At 33.6% G+C, this 18,991-nt stretch overlaps 1 protein-coding gene across 1 annotated transcript in view; it reads left to right on the forward strand.

Moving 5' to 3' along the window:
- MYO9A (myosin IXA) overlaps positions 1-18,991 on the forward strand; it is a 258,914-nt gene that overhangs the window by 45,502 nt on the left and 194,421 nt on the right. Inside the window, 3 exon segments of the mRNA XM_028507508.2 lie at positions 2,434-2,496; positions 12,290-12,389; positions 13,869-13,925. Of these exon segments, the coding sequence (XP_028363309.1) occupies positions 2,434-2,496; positions 12,290-12,389; positions 13,869-13,925 (220 nt within the window).

Below are 18,991 nucleotides of genomic sequence, written 5' to 3' on the forward strand. Positions count from 1 at the left end.
TCATGACTTAGAAATGGCAGATGTGTATTTTTCCATTTTATGAATGAAATTCAGGCTTGTCTATGTTAAGTGATTACCTAAAAATTAGTCAATAAACAAACATTTGTGGAGTTCATTGTAAGTACCAGGCACTATGCTAAGTTTGAGGATATGAAAACATGTAGACATGTTCTCTGCCATTAAAGTTCTTGTAGCCTCTTTGGGAAGGTAGATATTTATATAAGATAATTACAGAAAATGAGGTAAATACAATGATTTTATGTGTCTGGAGGACTTCACAAGAAAAGGTGATTTTTATCTTGGGTCTTAAATATTTGCCAAGCAGGAAAAGTGGGAAATCACATTATTGATTGAGGAAGTTGCATTAGGAAATGAATGGAATTAGGATAAAGACCCTGGTGTACTTGAGGAGGTTAGTTCATTGACTAATGTTTGTGGGCACTGTGGTCATTTGGTTTCATATTATTACAAAAACTCTAATGCTTATATTTTATCATCTGTCACTGGGAAATAGATTTTTAAAATTTTATTAAAAATTACAAACATAGCAAAAATAAAGAAAAGAGTACAAGGAAGTCCCACTCAGATTCAACAATGATCAAATTTTGCCGTATTTTCTTCATCCTTTTTTTTCCTCTATGCTGATGTATTTAAAAAACAATCCCAGATGGGCATAACATTAATTTACCCCTGCATACTATAGTATAAGGGGCAAATGAAAGTAGAGGAATAACATGATTAGATCTCATTTAATAGATAGAGAGCTCTCGTAGATAACTCATGGATTGAAGGGGTGGGTGGAAAGATGTCCAGGGGTATGTTAGTGTAGTTGTAAGAGGGAGCCTTTATAGTTAAAATCGACTTGGGTTCAAATCACAGTTCTGTTTACTAGCTGTATGATCTTAATGTCTTTGAGTATCAGTTTCTCCACTTACAAAATAGAGGCAGTAGTATTTGTCATGCAGGGTGGGTGTTAAGAATTTAACATGCTAGTTTATGTTAGTTCTTTCTCCCATTTTAGAATAATAAGAGCCCATTTCAGTAGTTTAGAATAGCAGTGATAATGTTAATTCAGAAGTGACAAATTTTAATTACTGGTGGTACTAGTGGTAATGAATTTGCAAAGAAGGCACATTTGAGCTTCATTTTAATGAATGAATGGAATCTACTGGACAGAGTTGAGAGTAGTCTATAGAATTAGAATTGGAAGGAAGACCATGAACAATATATTCAGGAGTGAATATCATGCTTGAGGGAATAGTCTGTCTTTGGGAGGTACTGAAATACAGAACATGCAGTGGGAGGGAACTGAGGAAAATAAGAGATCAAGTCAGATTTTGATCCCAAAGAGGATCGTGCTAAGTAATTTGGATTCAGTAGTCTAAAGCTTTTAAATTTAAGCACCCTCTTTTCTTGTTAGAGCTTAGCCAATTGCTCCAATTTGGGTAAGAGGATTGAAGACTTGAAGCATACAGGCTGTATAAGGAGAGTAACATCAATAATACAATTCACATTTAAGTTCCTTGTACATTCAGGGTAAATTCCATTCTTCTGGCACATGGTATATTGGTCCTTCTTGATCTAGTCCACTTGCCTATTTCCTTCTTTAGCTGTGTTAACTATCTTTGCTGAAGGTGATAGGTACCTTACTTATTTTATTCCTTTACATGAGGGCAGTTGTCCTTGCCTTATTCGGGGCAGTCTGTTAGATTGCAGAGGCATATACTCATTTACTAGATATGTTTAATGAATGTTTACTATGCACTGTGTATTCCGTGGGAATTCTTCCTTACATCTTTTTTCTTTCCTGGAGTCTCTCTCCAGGTTCACATAATAATTATATTTTAATCACTCCATAATAAACCGAGTCAACTCATTATAATAGCTACTAGTTTACTTATTTCCTCCACTAGCTTGTAATCCTCTTGAGAACAGCTAATGTATCACTTATTTCCCTATTTGAATAATGCTTAGCACAGTGCACAATTAATGAATACTAACTGAATAAATCAGTAAATAATAAATATATCGATTCCAGAATGTAGCAATAGCTTGAATATATAAAGAAAGTATATCTTTGAGCCCTGTTTAGTAATGTGGCCAAAGTGTATTATTTGAAAGAATGTATGGTGTATATATGAGCCTGGAAAGACAGTAAAGTCTATGTCATAGGAAGTTCTCGTGTGCTCTGTTTTGAACTTCTGATTTTATTTTTGTTTTATTGAAAGCCAGAAGAAAAACCATAACACACACACAAAAGATTTATGAGTTTAGGAATCTAACATGGATAACACTATAACAGTGTCCATAACAAAATAATGGTAAATGTACTGAAATAATCTGGATAGCCTTCTTTGTATTTTTTCATCTTCTCTGAAAAAATGTTTGTTTACCTTATGTTAATTACATTAACCAATTTTATTTTTCTTCTAGTGCCTATGTTGAAAAATATCTACTGGAGAAGTCGAGACTTGTTTATCAAGAGCATAATGAACGGTACATACTTTGCTTATGTAATTAGATCAAGTTAAGATTTGTATAATGCAGATTGAGTTTTAGGATCTTTGAATATCATGACCTTTAATTCAGTTTATACCATGCGTAGCTTTACATATGATTACTCTTTCTTTCATGGGCTGAACACTGCAGTTTTTCTGAGTTTGCTAGATTTTTTGATGGGTATATAGAACTGTTGCCCTTTCTAAATTCGTGCAAACTATCAGAACAAGAAAACAATGTTATCTTTGTTCTCTTGGTAGGATTGTGCCTTTTTACCATTTTCCATGTCTTAATGTTCTTTCTCTAACTTGAAAAAAGTTTTTTATAAAGCTGTTAATTTCATTATAATATTTGAGGTATATGGGACTTCACTGATGAAGGAACCAGATATTGGATATATAAATGATTTGCTTTGTGTAACAAGGAGACAAAATTAAGAGCCAGAGTTTGAAGTTAAACAGACCTACACATTCAAATACTAAATATGCCTTTGGCATCTAATTAAACTCCTCTGCTCCTCTCCTTATTTTCATTTTACAAATAGAAAACTATCCTAAAGTCATTTAGAGGATTGAATGAAATAACATTTATAAGATGTTATATATAACAAAAGTTCAGTAATTAATAGCCAATATTATCATAATGAATTACCTGCAAGTTTAGGACTAGAACTCAGAATCTTCTGTTATTTTTTTTGTGGCTAACACATGAAAGAATCTGAATTAGAGGTGTTTCAAAATAAAAGGAAGAGAGTTTCAGGAAGAGAATAGCTTCATAAACACTTGCAGAGCTAACAGGTACTGCTACTAGAAGCCTATTAGTAACTTTTTCTAACACATTTTAGTGGGAGTGGTAGGGATATAAGCCTGGTTTCTGTAGTTTTGAAGAATCAGTGGTAGGTGGAGATCCAGAGCTTATAAACTGATTCTCTGTTATTTTAATGGATTTGATTTGCTGGATTTGGCTTCGTAGTGTTTCGTTGAACATTTTTTGTGTCTATATTCATAAAGGATACTGCTGTAAGCTTAAAAAAAACTTTTGATGTCTTTTTCTGTTTTTGATATAAGAATACTACTGACTTATAAAATAAGATGGAAAGAGGTTGTGAAGGATTGGATTAATTTTTCTTGTTTGGTAGAATTTACCAGTAAAGCTATCTGGTTCTGAGTTTTTGTTTGTGGGAAGTTTTGATTACTGGTCTCTTTAGATTTTCAGTTTTCTACTTTAGTCAGATTTTGGTAGTTTATATTTTTCTAGAAATTTCATCTAGATTATCTAATTTTTGTCAAAAATATTGTTTATAATATTCTATTATAACATTTTTAAAATTTCCATAAAGTTGTTAGTAATGTCCCCACTTTCATTCCTGTCTTAGCTCATTCAGGCTGATATAACAAAGTAGTACAGACTGTGTAGCTTATAAACAACAGAAATTTATTTCCCAGAGTTCTGGAGACTGGGAAGTTTACGATCAAGGTGCCAGCATGGTAGCATTCTGGTGAGAACCCTCTTCCTGGATCCTCATGCAATAGAAAGGTATAGGGAACTCTTTTATAAGAGCTCTAATCCCATTCATGTGGGCTCCACACTTATGACCTAATCACCTCCCAAAGGCCCCGCCCACTTCCATCTCCTGATCCATTACTTTTTGGACTTATGATTTCACCATAGGAATTTGAGGAGTTCAGACCATAGCAACCTACTCCCTCTTTTAAGGGACTGAGCTTGGTTCCATTGATTTTTATTTCTCTTACTCTCTCTTTTTTCCCCCGTTTTCAATTTTCTGCTGTCATGCTTATCACTTCCTTCTACTTGCTTTGGCTTTAGTTTGCTCCTTTTTTTTTTTTTCTTTCTGGTTTCTTCAAGTAGATGGTCAGGTTATAGATTTGAGATTTTTTTAAATATTTTATTTATTTATTTTTAGAGAGGGAAGGGAGGGAGAGAGAGAGAGAGAAACATCAATGTGCGGTTGCTGGGGGTTATGGCCTGCAACCCAGGCATGTACCCTGGCTGGGAATCGAACCTGGGACACTTTGGTTCCCAGCCCGCGCTCAATCCACTGAGCTACGCTAGCCAGGGATGATTTGAGATTTTTTTAAATATGAAATTATGGCTATAAAGTCCCACTGAACACTGTTTCTCATGTTTTAGTATGTTGTATTTTTGTTTTCATGCATCTCAATGTATTTTCTATTCCTGTGATTTCTTCTTTGACCCATTGGTTATTTAGGATTGTGTTGTTGAATTTCCACATATTTCTGAATTTTGGAAATTTTTGTTACTGATTTTTAAGATGGTCAGAGAATATACTTTGTCTGATTTCAGTCTCCTTAAATTTATTGAGACTTACTGTTTTATAGTCTAATATTTTGTATTCTGGAGATTTTTCGATGGATGCTTAAGAAAATGTGCACTGCTGTTCTTGGATAGAGTATTCCGTAAATGTTTGTTAGGTCTAGGTGGAATGTAGTATTTTCAAAGTCTTTTTCTTCCTAGTTGATCTTCTGTTTAGTTGTTTGTTCATTATTGGAAGGGGTGTGTGTGAGAGATATTTCAGTACTATTACTGAATTGTTTATTCAGTAATAAAGGGGACCTACAGCCAAGACTACTCCACCTAGTAAGGCTATCATTTAAAATTGAAGGTGAAAAAAAATTGAAGAGATAAAGAGCTTCCCAGATAAGAAAAAGGTAAGGAGTTTACCGCCATTAAACCAGTATTAAAAGAAAAGTTAAATGGACTTCATTAAGAAGAAGAAGGTAGTGAAAGAATATAAGCATGAATAATAAAAAGATAATGACTATAACTATCAATAATCATTTTTAAAAATAAATGGATTAAATCCTCTAATCAAAGTCATAGAGTAGCTGGATAAGAAAGCAAGACCATACATAGGCTGTCTACAAGAGTCCCAGTTTAGATTAAAAGACACAAACAGACTGTATGAAAAAGGATGGGAAGGGATATTTCATGCAAATGGAAATAAATAGAAAGCTGGAGTAGCAATATTTGTATCTGATAAAATGGACTTTAAAACAATGGCTATGATGAGACACGGACACTATATAATAAAAAGATCAATCCAATGAAAGGATTTAACCCTTGTAAACATTTATGCACCCAACACAAGGGGACCTAAATATATAAAGCAAATTTTGACAGACATAATGGGAGAGAGACACAGTAGTACAGTTATAGTATGGGACGTTAACACCCCACTGACATCAGTGGATAGATCTTTCATACAAAATCAATACAGAAACCATGGCCTTAAAAGACACATTAGACTAAAAAAGGTTTAGTTGATATTTTAGATTTGGAACATATCAAGTATATTCTCCAATCACAATGGTATGAAACTAAAATCAATTACATGAATAAAACTGAAAAGCACAGAAACACATGGAGGCTAAATAACATGCTGCTAAAGAAAGAATGGGTTCATTGAGATTGAGGAAGAAATCAAAGGATACCTTGAGACAAATGAAAATACAACAAGCCAAAATCTATGGGATACAGCAAAAGCAGTCCTAAGAGGAAATGCATGCATAGCAGTAAGGCCTGCCTCAAGAAAAAGAAATCTCAAATAAACGCTTTAACTTTACACCTAATGGAATTGGAATAAGAACACATGTTAAAAGGAAGGAAATAATACAGGCCAGAGCTGAAATAAATGAGAGTCTTAAAAATCAATACAAAAGATCAATGAAATCAAGAGCTGGTTCTTTGCAAGATAAACAAGACTGATATAGCTTTAACGAGACTCATCAAGAGAAAAAGAGAGGATTCAAATAAATAAAATCAGAAATGAAAGGGGAAAAATTGACAATGAGCACAGAAATGCAAAGGATTAGAAAAAAATACTGTGAACAAACTATATGCTAATTGGACAATTTTGAAGGTAGGGATATATTTCTAGAGATACACAATTTTCTAAGACAAAATCAAGAAGAAACAGAAAATCTAAACAAAGTAGTTACTACTAATCAAATAATTCCAAACAAACAAAAGTTTTAGACTATATGGCTTCACAAGTGAATTTTACCAAACATTCAAAGGAGAATGAACTTCAATTCTCTGCAAGTGATTCCAAAAAATTCAAGAGGAGGGAAGGCTCCCTAACTCAGTTTGAGTCCGGCATTGCCCTGATTTCAATGATGTTACAAAAATAAGAAAATTATAGGCTAATATCTCTGATGAACACAGATGCAAAAATTCTCAACAAAATATTAGTGAACAATCCAGCAATACTTTAAAAAGATTATACACCATAGACAAGTGGAATTTATTCCTGATATGCAAGGTTGGTTTAATATCTAAATCAGTTAATGTCAAAAATCATATAAATGAAATGAAGGATAAAAATCATATGATCAAATTAATAGATGGAAAAAAATTGGTAAAATCCAGCATCCATTTATGAATAAATCTCAGCAAAGTAGGAACAGAGGGAACATACCTCACCATTATAAATGCCATATATAACAGGCCCATAGCTTATATCATACTCACTTTTGAAAACCTAGAGGTTCTTAAGATCAGGAACAAAACAAGGGTGTTCATTTTCACCACTTTTATTCAACATAATACTGCCACAGCAATCAGACCAGTAAAAAAAAAAAAAAAAGAAAAGTAAAATGCATTCAAACTGGAAAGGAAGAAGTAAAACTGCAATTATTTCCAGATGACATGATATTATATAGAGAGAATTCTAAAGACTCTACTAATAAATAACTAGAAGTGATAAATTGAATTTAGTAATGTAGCAGGATATAAAATTAATATTCAGAAATTGGTTGTATCTGTACATAACTGTAATGTAGTATCAGAGAAATTAAGAAAACAACATTTACAATTGCATCAAAAATTAGGAAAAAATTTTAAATGAGGAGGTAAAAGATGTGCACTTGGACAATTACAAGACTTGAAAGGAAAAAAATGGCGATATTACAAATAAATAGAAGCATATACTATTCAAATGGTTAGGAAGAATGAACATTGTTAAAATGTCTATACTACCCACAGAATTCTATAGATTGAATGCAATTCCTATCAAAATACCCATGGCATTTTTTCATGGAACTAGAGCAAATAATTCTAAAATTTATGTAGAACCACAAAAGTCCCCTGATAGTTACACTGCTCTTGAGAAAGAAGAACAAAGTTGAAGTATCATGTTACCTGATATCAAACTATACTACAATGGTATTGTAATTAAAACAGCATGGTACTGGCATGAAAACCAACACATAGATTAATGGATGAGAATAAAGAGACCAAAATAAACCCATGCTTATGTGGCCAATTACCACTGACAGAGGAGTCCAGAACATGCAGTGGTGTAAAGACAGTCTATTTAATAAATGATGTTGGGAAAACTGAACAGGTAAGATCAAAAGAATGAAACTGGATCACCTTCTTATATGTTGGAATAAACTCAAAATGAATTAAAAACTTAAATGTAAGGTTGAAAACCATACAAGTACTAGAAGAAAACATAGGCAGTAAACTCTGACATTTCTCTTACTGATATTTTTTGGATATGTATCCTTGGGCAAAGGAAACAAAAGAAAAAAATAAATATATGGGGCTACATAAAACTAAAGAATTTTTGCACAGTGAAGGAAGCCATGAACAAAATGAAAATACAGTCTACTGAGTGGGAGATGATATTCACCAGTGATACATCTGAAAAGAGGTTAATGTACAAAAATATATAAGGAACTCATACAACTGAACACAAAAAAACAATCTGATTAAAAATGGGTAGAGGACTGGAATAGACATTTTTTCTAAATAAGACTTACAGGTGGTTAATAGACATTTGGAAAGATGCTCAATGTCACTAATCATCAGAGAAATGCAAATTATAACCCCAATGATGTATCACCTCACACTTGTCAGAATAGCTATATCAATAAAGCAGCAAAAGAACAAGAGTTGGCCAAGATATGGAGAAAAGCGTACCCTGAAGCATTGTTGGTAGGATTACAAATTGGTGCAGCTACTATGTAAAACAATATGGAGATTCTTGAAATAACAAAATATATCCACTGTATGACTCAGCAGTTCCACTTCTGGGTATTTATTTGATGAAATCTAAAACACTAATTTGAAAAGATATATGCACCCTTATGTTCATTGCAGCACTATTTACAATGACCAAAATGTGGAGGTAACCTAAATGCTCATCAATAGATTATTTGATACGTAAGAGGTGGTATGTATATACAGTGGAATATTACTCAGCCATAAAAAAGAATGAAATGTTATCTTTTGTAATTGAACACATGGATGGACCCAGAGGGTATTGTGTTTAGTGAAATAAGTCAGAGAAAGACAAATACCATATGATTTTACTTATATGTGGAATCTAAAGAACCAAATATTTCAGAGTTTTTTTGTTTTTTTAATTTTTATTTTAATTGTTGTTCAGGTACAGTTTTCTGTCCTTTACCCCCATCGCAGCTCACCTACCAGCCCTCCCCACCTCCCTCCGTTTCCATCCCCCCCTTGTTATTGTCCATGTGTCCTTTATACCTGTTCCTGCAAACACTTCCCCTTTCCCCCTGAAATTTCCTCCCCTCTTTCCTCTCAGCTTGTTCTCAATTTCAGTGTCTTTAGTTATATTTTGCTCATTTGTTTTGTTGATTAGATTCCTGTTAAAGGTGAGATGATACAGTATTTGTTTCTCTCCACCTGGCTTGTTTTGCTTAGCATAATGCTTTCCAGTTCCATCCATGCTGTTGCAAAGGGTAGGAGCTCCTTCTTTATTTCTGCTGCATAGAATTCCATTGTGTAAATGGACAATAACAAGGGGGTGGGGTGGGGAAGGCTGGGGGGTAGACTGGGATGGGGGTAAAAGGCAGAAAACTGTACTTGAACAACAATTAAAATAAAAATTAAAAAAAAACCCAACCCCCCTGAAATAACAAACTTTTAACAAGATAAAAATACCAGTATACTTAACCAAAAGAATGTTAATAGTTCCGAAAAGATGAATATAATTCAATTCAGGGAATATTCAAATGAAATTTGCATCACTGGCCATATAAAGCAATATTTTGGAGATCCTTTTGAAAAATAAAAACTGGTATGATGAAAAAAATAAAATGATCACATAATTCTTAAATTACCAGAAAAAAAAAAAAACCAAATAAATGAACAGAAAATAGAAACAGACTCCTAGATACAGAGAACAAACTCATTGTTTCCGGATGACGGTGGGGTTGGGAGTTGAGTGAAAAAGGTGAAGGAATAAGAAGTATAAATAGGTAGTTATAATATAATCTTGGGAATGTAAAATATGGCATAGGGAATATGGTTAATAATATTGTAATAGCTATGTATGGTGCTAGGTGGGTACTAGACTTACTAGGTGAATTACTTCATAAGTATGTAAATATTTAATCATTATGCTATATACATGAAACTAATATGAAACAATATTGAATGCCAATTATAATTGAAATATTACAAAAAAAGTTTTAAAGATTTTACTTCTTTTTAGTGAGACAGGAAGAGAGGGAAAAAAGGAGAGAAACACTGATGTTCGAGAGAAAACACCATTTGGTTGGCTTTTGTACACCCCCACTCCCTAGGGACCTTGTCTGTACCCCACGCATATATTATGACCAGGAATTGAACCAGTGAACTTTTGTTTTGCAGGACAATGCTCAATCCACTGAGCCATACCAGTCAGGGCCAAAAAAAGAAAATTTTATTTTTGACTTTCAGCAGTCTTGATTGGTCCAAGTTTGGCTCTCTTTGATCCCTTGACCCCCACCTCCCAGAATTTGTTGAGTTTGTTCTTTTTGATTTGCACATTATGATTATTTACCAATTTAGGAACTTTTGGTCACCTTTTCAAATATTCTTTCACATCTTTCCTTTTCTTTTTTAGACTCCCATTTTCCATATCTTGGTGCCCTGCTTTATGCAAGTGTTATCTACTTAATGGTGTCCCACATATCTCTGAGACTGTATTTCGTTTTCTTTATTCATTTATCTTTATGCTTCTTAGACTAGTCTCAATTGACTCTAAGTTCACTGATTGCTTCTTTATGTTTAGATGTGATGTTGATCTTTTTTTTTAGAAAATTTATAATTAAAGTATATTTTCAACTTTAAAGTTTGATAAGTTCTATATATTTATTGATAGTTTATTTAATGAGACATCATTCTCATATTCCTGTAGTTGTTTAAAATCTAGTTTCTTTTAGGTCTTTGGACATATTAGAACAGTTGATTAGAAGTGTTATAAGTAATGCCTGGGCTTCCTCAGGGACAGTTACTAGAGATTATTTTTTCTTTTTTGTTGTATGTGTTATACTTTGTTTCTTTGCATGCCTCATAATTTTTTTTTTTTTGAAAATGGGAAATTTTAAATAATCATGTGACAGCTCTAGAGATGAGATTCTCCCTCTCCCTGGATTTGTGGTGGTGATTTTTGTTCTTGCTGTTTGTTTCTTGACTTTTCTGAGGTAACTTTGTGAGGTATGTATTCTTTTTCAAGTATGGGCATTGAGGTACTCGTATATCTGCTTTGTTAGGTAATGGATTAAACAGAGATTTCCTTAAATGCTTGAAAATAGTAAGTTTGACTAAGGACTCTGTGTGTGTATGGGATCATGCCTTTTATACTCAGGTAGGCATTTATGATTCTTCCTTCAAATTTACTTACTGCTTATACAGATCTTCCAGGTTAACCGGAAGTGAGACCTTACTACCTTCTTTGGTGTATGCAGAGCTGGCATGTGGATTTGAACATGTGCATATAGCTATCTAAATACTCAGGAATATATTGGAGCTTTCCAAAGACTGCGTGGAGATTCTCAGAATTTTCCTTTAAGTTTTTCCTTTAAGCGTTGTTTGCCCCAACATTTATGTACTGTTTCAGACAGTGACAAGTTAAACAATCGCCTGTAATTGTTTTCTACAAGTGCCTCTGGGGAAAAGATTTTCACAATGGGTTTACTTTGGATCAGGTCAAATAAAGACACTTTTAAACATGGCTTCTGCCAGACAGTTCAAATAATGATGTTTCTCATGGAATGAGGCTCTAACAAGCTCCAACCCAGTTATGCCCCCTTTGGAGGCTGAGAGGGTTCTGCTGTTGACCAGGATGGTAAAGTCTTTGTTTTGAAGGCTACCAGCAGATGGAATAGGACGAGTTAAAAAGGCAGAAGTTTACAGATTTTACTGAGATTCAACTGTGTTTAGTATGTAAACATGCCCTGCATTGCTGTGAACTTTTAATTTCCAGAGTTCTAAAAAGTTGTTTTGACAAATGTACTAGTGTTTTTTTTTAAAATTTTTATTGGTTGATTTTTGAGAAAGAATGAGTGAGAAGAAACATCAATTTATTCTTCCATTTAGTTATGCATTCATTGTTTGATTCTTTATGTGCCCTGACTGAAAATAGAATCTGTAAATCTTGGCATATAGGGAAGATATTCCAGCCAACTGAGCTACCTGGCCAGGACCACAAATTTGCTACTGTTTTCCAACCAACTGAGCTACCTGGCCAGGACCACAAATTTGCTACTGTTTTCATTGGTTTTATGGAAGAAAGAATTTTCAGAGGTTCTGACTTTGTCATATTGCTGCCTTAATTCTTCTGTTTTGAATTCAGCATTCAAAATATTTATAGTACTTAAACATTGAGTTTATCACCTTTGTATTAAAAAATGAAGCAAGGCTGAAACATTTTAGTAATTTATATTTTATTTTTTTCCAGTTAATCATAGATCATGCTAATTACAAAACCATATTTCTTTGCTTCCAACAGGAACTATCATGTATTCTATTACCTTCTGGCAGGAGCAAGTGAAGAAGAGAGATTAGCATTCCATCTTAAACAGCCAGAAGAATATCATTACCTTAATCAGGTAAGTGTTAATGAAAAACATTTTCAAATGTAGGGCATTATTAAATTGTAGCTCCTGGTAACAGTCTATTTATTTATTTTTTGGTACTTGGTTTTCCATATCTGGTCATGGATATTAACTAGCATTTCCCAGCATGCAATTTAAACATTTGCGTGATGCACTTCTCAAATTTAAAAATTATTAATTATTACTCTCATGTGTTTTAAGGGATTATATATTTGTCTTTTGCTTTTTGTGAGACTCATAAAGAGAATAACAAACTGTTTATAGTTATCTCCATGTTAGAAAAACAATTTACACTCACCAAAGTGATTTACCTTTTATAGACCATGCATGTCAAATGTTACTAATGCCTAATGCTTTCCCCTTGCAAGGGATTACTTGAATCCTTATTTGCATGTTTGAAAGTCTAATACATATACTTCTTTGCATGATACTGTGATACTGAGAGTATTGTTATTTTTATAATTTAGGAACAATCCTATTAAAACTCAATATGAAATGCATCAAATGAAATGACTTAGAAAATTTCATCTTCCTGTGAAACTCATGTTATACTTCTAAACTTCTATAATAAGTAGTAGTTATCACAACTTTTCATTATGTTGGTTTCCCTGAGTTTATTATTCTTCATATTAGCAAAAATTCTAGGACCAATATAATGGAATTGGTATCACAGTACCTCACTTAAATAACAAATTTTCTTAATTGAAGGCAAGATGTAATATGTATGGAAAGACAGCCTTTCTGGTAATTAAAACAAATCCTTAAAAGTTTTTATAAGCAAATTGACACTTTGATAATGGCTCAAAGATTATAGTGTTTTAAGGTTATGAAAATCACATCTTAGACATTTCCCAAGGTATATAGCATTGCTGTATAACTGACATATGAAGTGACATATTCATATGAACAAAATAACTGTATTAATATATGATAATTTCAAAATTACTCAAAATATCACTTTTTGATGTAATACTAGGCATTTGTACTATGTAGACTTAAGTAGATTTTTTAACAAAAAGGTTGATGTGGTTTTTGAGTTTTTTCTCTCCCCTATTTAAACTATTTGCATTATATTTGGGTGATTAAATATTTTCTTTTTAAAAAGTAGGCATTGCCCATAAGTGAGCTGATAGTTATTAGTAATAGAGAATTTCAGAGTTTACTGTTCTTCCAGATCTTTTTGTAATCAGTGGCCATGCCTTACATATTTTGTTATAAAGGTTATTATTTATAACATACGTGACTCAGCAGTTAATAAGAATCTTAGAGTCACTGGATAATAGAAAGCATGGATTGGTTTAAAATAATATATGATCTCCCAGATTTGGAATGTTTACCTAGTTGTTTTTGTTTTATGCTGCTATACAAAATGACTTCCTTTGAACAGCAGCAATGACACCTGAACACTTGAAGACATGATTAGGGAAGTGTGATAACCATTATTTCTACCTAACTAATCTGCCTTACTTTCAGATAACAAAGAAACCTCTCAGACAGAGCTGGGATGATTATTGCTATGACTCTGAGCCGGTCAGTACAAGTACCTAAAAACCATGTGTTCCTGTTAAGGGACACTTACCTTGCACATTTGCCTCTATTTTGACTTAGAAAGAAAATCAGCTGACATACAAACAATCTAGGAATGAAGATAGATCAGTGTTTAATTTCTGTCGATTGATTTGTGTGTGTGTGTATAGTTGTTTAAAAAACAGATAATTTAATTTGGGGGATTTTTTTACTTGCTAACATTTAGTCTATATTCATTATTATTTTGAATAATGGCTTTTATTTTATTTATTTATTATTCAAATAATAAACTGACTGAGTTCCTGATACCAGCATTGATGTAGATCCTCATGAGCTACAGAGGTTTTTTTCCTTGACTTTATTTTTTTAAATTATTTTTTAGTGCTTTAATTGCTCACATGAGTATTGTTTATTTTTAAAAGTTACATCCTTCTTGGTTTATGTATCAGTTAACAGTCTTTTTACATAATAAATGTGTATATAATTTTTCTGACTTTTTTAATAGCAAGAGACTGTATTCACACTTTATGTTTTATATTATGTTTTAAATTGAGTGATTACAGGCATATATGATATAAAATGATGAGGTAAATGTAGCTTTTTTTGTTATATTTTTAGAAGGACAAGCATATAATCATAAAAAGCACAAAAAATCTTTTTTCTTTTAGTTTGCAGTCAGGTCAGATCTAATGGTCTGAAAATACACACTATATCTATTAACTAATGAACTACTAATTTATTAACCATTCCTTCTGAAAACATAAAATGTCTTAGCTCTTGTGTTAAATAACCATGCCTTTAATTCTTACTGCATGTGATAAAAATTCCACTAATTAAAAAACTAGCCTCTTTCAGAGTTGATCATTAATTATGGACATTAATTTTTTCCCTCAAAGCTTAATTGCATTACCATTTTATAACAAAACAAGTGATTTATGGTTTTTGATTTAACATTTTGGAAAATAAATTTCAGACATTTAAGTTTGTAGATTCTGATAAATTTTGGTACAAAGATTTTATGCTGTTTTGTCACTCTTGAGAGGCTTTCATCTTTCATTTATTATACCAAGTGAGTGTGCCTTGTTGGGAAGTAGTTGGGACACCTGGAAACACATGGCAAGTATAAGACTTTATTGCTTGTACAGAGCTTACAGTGAAATTGTGAACCAATCTGCTATTCCTTAGAGAGTTTAATGCTTAAAAATTTGGGCTCCGAAGTAGATAGACTTGGCTTGTATACTGGCTCATCCAATTACTAGTTTTGACAACATGAGCAGGTCACCTAATTCTTTTGTCTTTATCATCTATTTAAGGGGTTAATAATGGTCTTTATTGTGAAAATTTGTGAGTATTAGTGCATCTAAGTAGCTTGGTAGAGTGCATACTTAGTAAGTGCTCAATAAATGTTTTTACCATTGCTGCCTCCATAGAATCATTGTTATCCATTTTTTTCTTTTGGAAGGACTTTGTAGCCATATTCTTTTGCTCCTTTAATATTGCTTTCATCACCATCTTCCTGCTTATTGTCTTTTCAAGTCTATTATAGTTTGAATTTTAGTTGTAATTTCTGTTACTTCCCCCCACTCCCCTTACAAGTTAATTAATGGAAGCAAGCAGTCAGTCTAAGGATCTTTTAGTTTGTTCTTTCCTTATCGTTCCTCCTTTGAGTATATTTTGGGGCAAACTGAACTTTGTTTCCTTCTGAGTTATTAGAACTTATGTGACTAGCATTATAGAAGGAGAGGATTGTTAAGGACTGTTCACACACTTGTGCTATATTACTTACCATACACTATGCAGTTGTACAAATGATCCCAAGGGAAACCAGTGAGAAAATTGCTTTTAACAGGGCTCCTGGTGTTACCCATTGGATGGTGATTTCCTTTAAGGATTATCCTATTATACATACCCATAATTTTCTTTTTTGTGTTTTGAGGATTTAGTGAGATTATATATGTCAGGTGACTCTTACAGTGACTCCCATATGTGGAAGACATTTGGTAATGTTAAATTCTCTTCTTTAAATAGTAATCATCTATTCAAATAATTTAACCTTAGAGCTGGTTTTGAATAACTTCAATGCAAAGGGTTAGTGTCACCTAACTTTTAAAAAACTTTTTTTTGAAACAATCTTTGAATGATTTAGGGTTCAACTATCAGTCAGAGTTTTAATGAGAATTGTCGTAATAAAATCTCAGGATACTTTCATGGTCACCATGCTGCAGAGGAATTAGAATTTACTATCCACTGAGAATAAACTCACATCTGGTGATTATTACCTTTATAGGAATTCAAACATTTTTATAATACCTGGCAGCCTATTTTTTCCATGAGGAAGACCTACTGCAGTGTAGGTAGATCCTTATGCAACTTGGATGGAATCTTTTGAATCTGTAATCTTTGCATTGTAAGTGTTTCTACAGCATAAAGACTCCTGCTATTCCTGTTGGCATTTTATAAGTTTGTGGTCATTCCCTCAGGTTTCCTTTCTGGCTTTACTCCTCATCCTGTGCCAGTCTCTTTCAGGTAGCTCAGTTGGTTAGAGTGTTGTCCCAATATGCCAAGGTAGTGGGTTTGATAGCCAGGCAGAACACATACAAAAATTAACCAATGAATGCATAAATAAGTAGAGCAACAAATTGCTGTCTTTCTTTCCTTGTATCTTTCTCTCCCTTTCCCTCTCCTTCCTCTCTCTCTCTAAACTCAATAAATAAAAATTTTAAAAGTAAAATAAATGAAAACCACATTAACATCCATATTATGTTTGATCATTATAAAACCTTTGGTTGTAGTTAGTAAGATTGCCTTTCACCGAACTAGCAATGGTAACTGAAAATTTAAGTGACTTTCCCGTGGTGGTGAAGGAAGTTAATATTGTAATTGGGATTTGAGTCAGGCTATGTTCCAGTATCTTTACTAACTCTCAAAGTCAGATATTCTGATTTATGTTCTGCATTATCAACTGGTAGGTATAAAGTCTGATTTTCCAAATCCATTCTAAAAAATAATAACAGCATTAAAAATGTCTTAATGACTATACACTTCACTTTCTCTCCTGATACCCATATTAAATGCCTAAATTGCCATGCTTATTGTGGGCACTTCTAAATGAGAAAGGGTTGTTATCATCCCATACAAAGGGAAAAAAAGGCTGATAGCATGAAAGAACAATTTGCTGTGTTTATGGGGGGTGTGCTGTGGCATGTTATCAAGTAAGACTAAGCTTGAGCTGAGCTCAAGAGGAATCATCTATCTTTTTCAGTTGAAAAGGTTTTAACAGTTGTGGTTTAGTTCCCTGCCTTATTGTTTGAACCCTACCAGATCACTGGTCTCTCCATGACCTGCAGCAGTCAGTATTTACATCTTGGCACCTGAAGGCTTTTCCCAGAACTCTGACCTTTGTGCTCCCCCACCCCCAAGAAGTCCTGAACTAGTGACTGATGGGAGATGGGCATATAAATGCTTCAGTTCCCTCACTTCTGATGCCAGACACTTTAGTTCCTCCCCTTATGCCTCTGGTGCCTTTCAAGCTGCTGCCCCAGTGCTGGAGCCAGTGTGTCTTGAGTAAGTCTGTTGACAGACTCTTTTAAGAGAGAACTGCCTGGGACTCCAGGAGCCCTCCTTTTCCTCAGCCTCAATCCCTGCTGGTTTTTACAGCCAGAAGTAATAAGGACTTCTCTTCCTGGCACTGGAACCCTGGGATAGGAGGCCAGGTATGGGCCTGGGACCTCTCACTCCTTAGAGAGGATCTCCACAGTTGAGATAGTTCTGATTTTTAACCCCCACTCATGGATGTGGGACCAGCCAGTTCCGTGTCTCTGCCACTCCTACCAATCTTGATGTGGCTTCTTTAATTCCCTGGTTATAGGACTTTCATTCAGCAGATTCCAGGTAGTTCTGAATGCTGGTGGTTCTATAGTTTAGTTGTAATTTTGATGTGCTTGTGGGAGGAGGCGATTGTAATTTTGATGTAGTTGTGCAAGGAGGCGAGTACTGTGTTTACCTATGCTGCTGCCATCTTGCCCAGCAGTGCGATACATTTGGAGTTATAGAGGGAACTCAATGCTCGATACTTTAAAAAAAGTAAATGAACACTTTATTTCTCAAAAAGGAATATTTTATTCAATTTAGTGCTTATTCAGTAGTTATATATTTATTTCAATAATGACCTACTTTTTCTTGGCTCTAACTTGATACTAGAGATACGCAGTGAACATAGCAGATAACAATTTATTTTTTCTGAATGTTTGATATAGCATTTAGTAGGATGATAGGCATTACAAAAGTAAATATGAGTGAGGAGGCTTTTAACAATGTAAGTGTAATGGACTCTGAGAACATACAGTAAAGGGATTTAAATTTAAAGACTTAAGTGTACAGTATTAATGATTCACTTTTTTTTGGAAACTGAAACAAGGGTTACTCCAAAATAGTAATACTTCCCCTGGGCTGTATGACTTAGTTTATTGGAGCATCATCCCTTAAACCTAAAGTCTGTGGGTTTGATTCTAGGTCAGGGCATATGCCTAGGTTGTGGGTTCAGACCCTGGTTGGGGCATATGTGAGAGGCAAGCAATTGATGATTCTCTATCTTTCCCTCCCTTTTCTCTGTAAAATCAATAGATGTATTCTCATGTAAAGATAACAAAATAAATAAAAACAAATTCTAGCTAATAAAAAAGTAATATTTTTTAATCTGGTAGTGCATCCTCTTTTGTGCCGATTGATTATCATGTTATTTTATTTGGAGCTATTTATATTATATCTAATATTGATACTACAGTAGTTTGGCATCATATAAATCTTTGCTCCACTTTTCAACTAATTACTGTCTATTCTAAAATTTATTTTTGTTTGTCCCAGAATCTAGTTTAGTGCCTTGCACGTGTATAAGCATTTATTAAGTATTTGTTGAATAAATAGCACTTGTTCGTTCAGTTGGGCTCTCTTGAATGCTTTGGGTCTCTAAAACTCTTCAGAACCTCCCAAAATCAAAATTGGTATCATAAGTTACTTTTGAAGTTTTTGCCTTGGAGATTGTAAAAGGGAAAAGCAAGGTAACTTGAATG

The sequence above is a fragment of the Phyllostomus discolor genome, chromosome 1, assembly GCF_004126475.2.
Source record: "Phyllostomus discolor isolate MPI-MPIP mPhyDis1 chromosome 1, mPhyDis1.pri.v3, whole genome shotgun sequence".
NCBI classification, from domain to species: Eukaryota; Metazoa; Chordata; class Mammalia; order Chiroptera; family Phyllostomidae; genus Phyllostomus; species Phyllostomus discolor.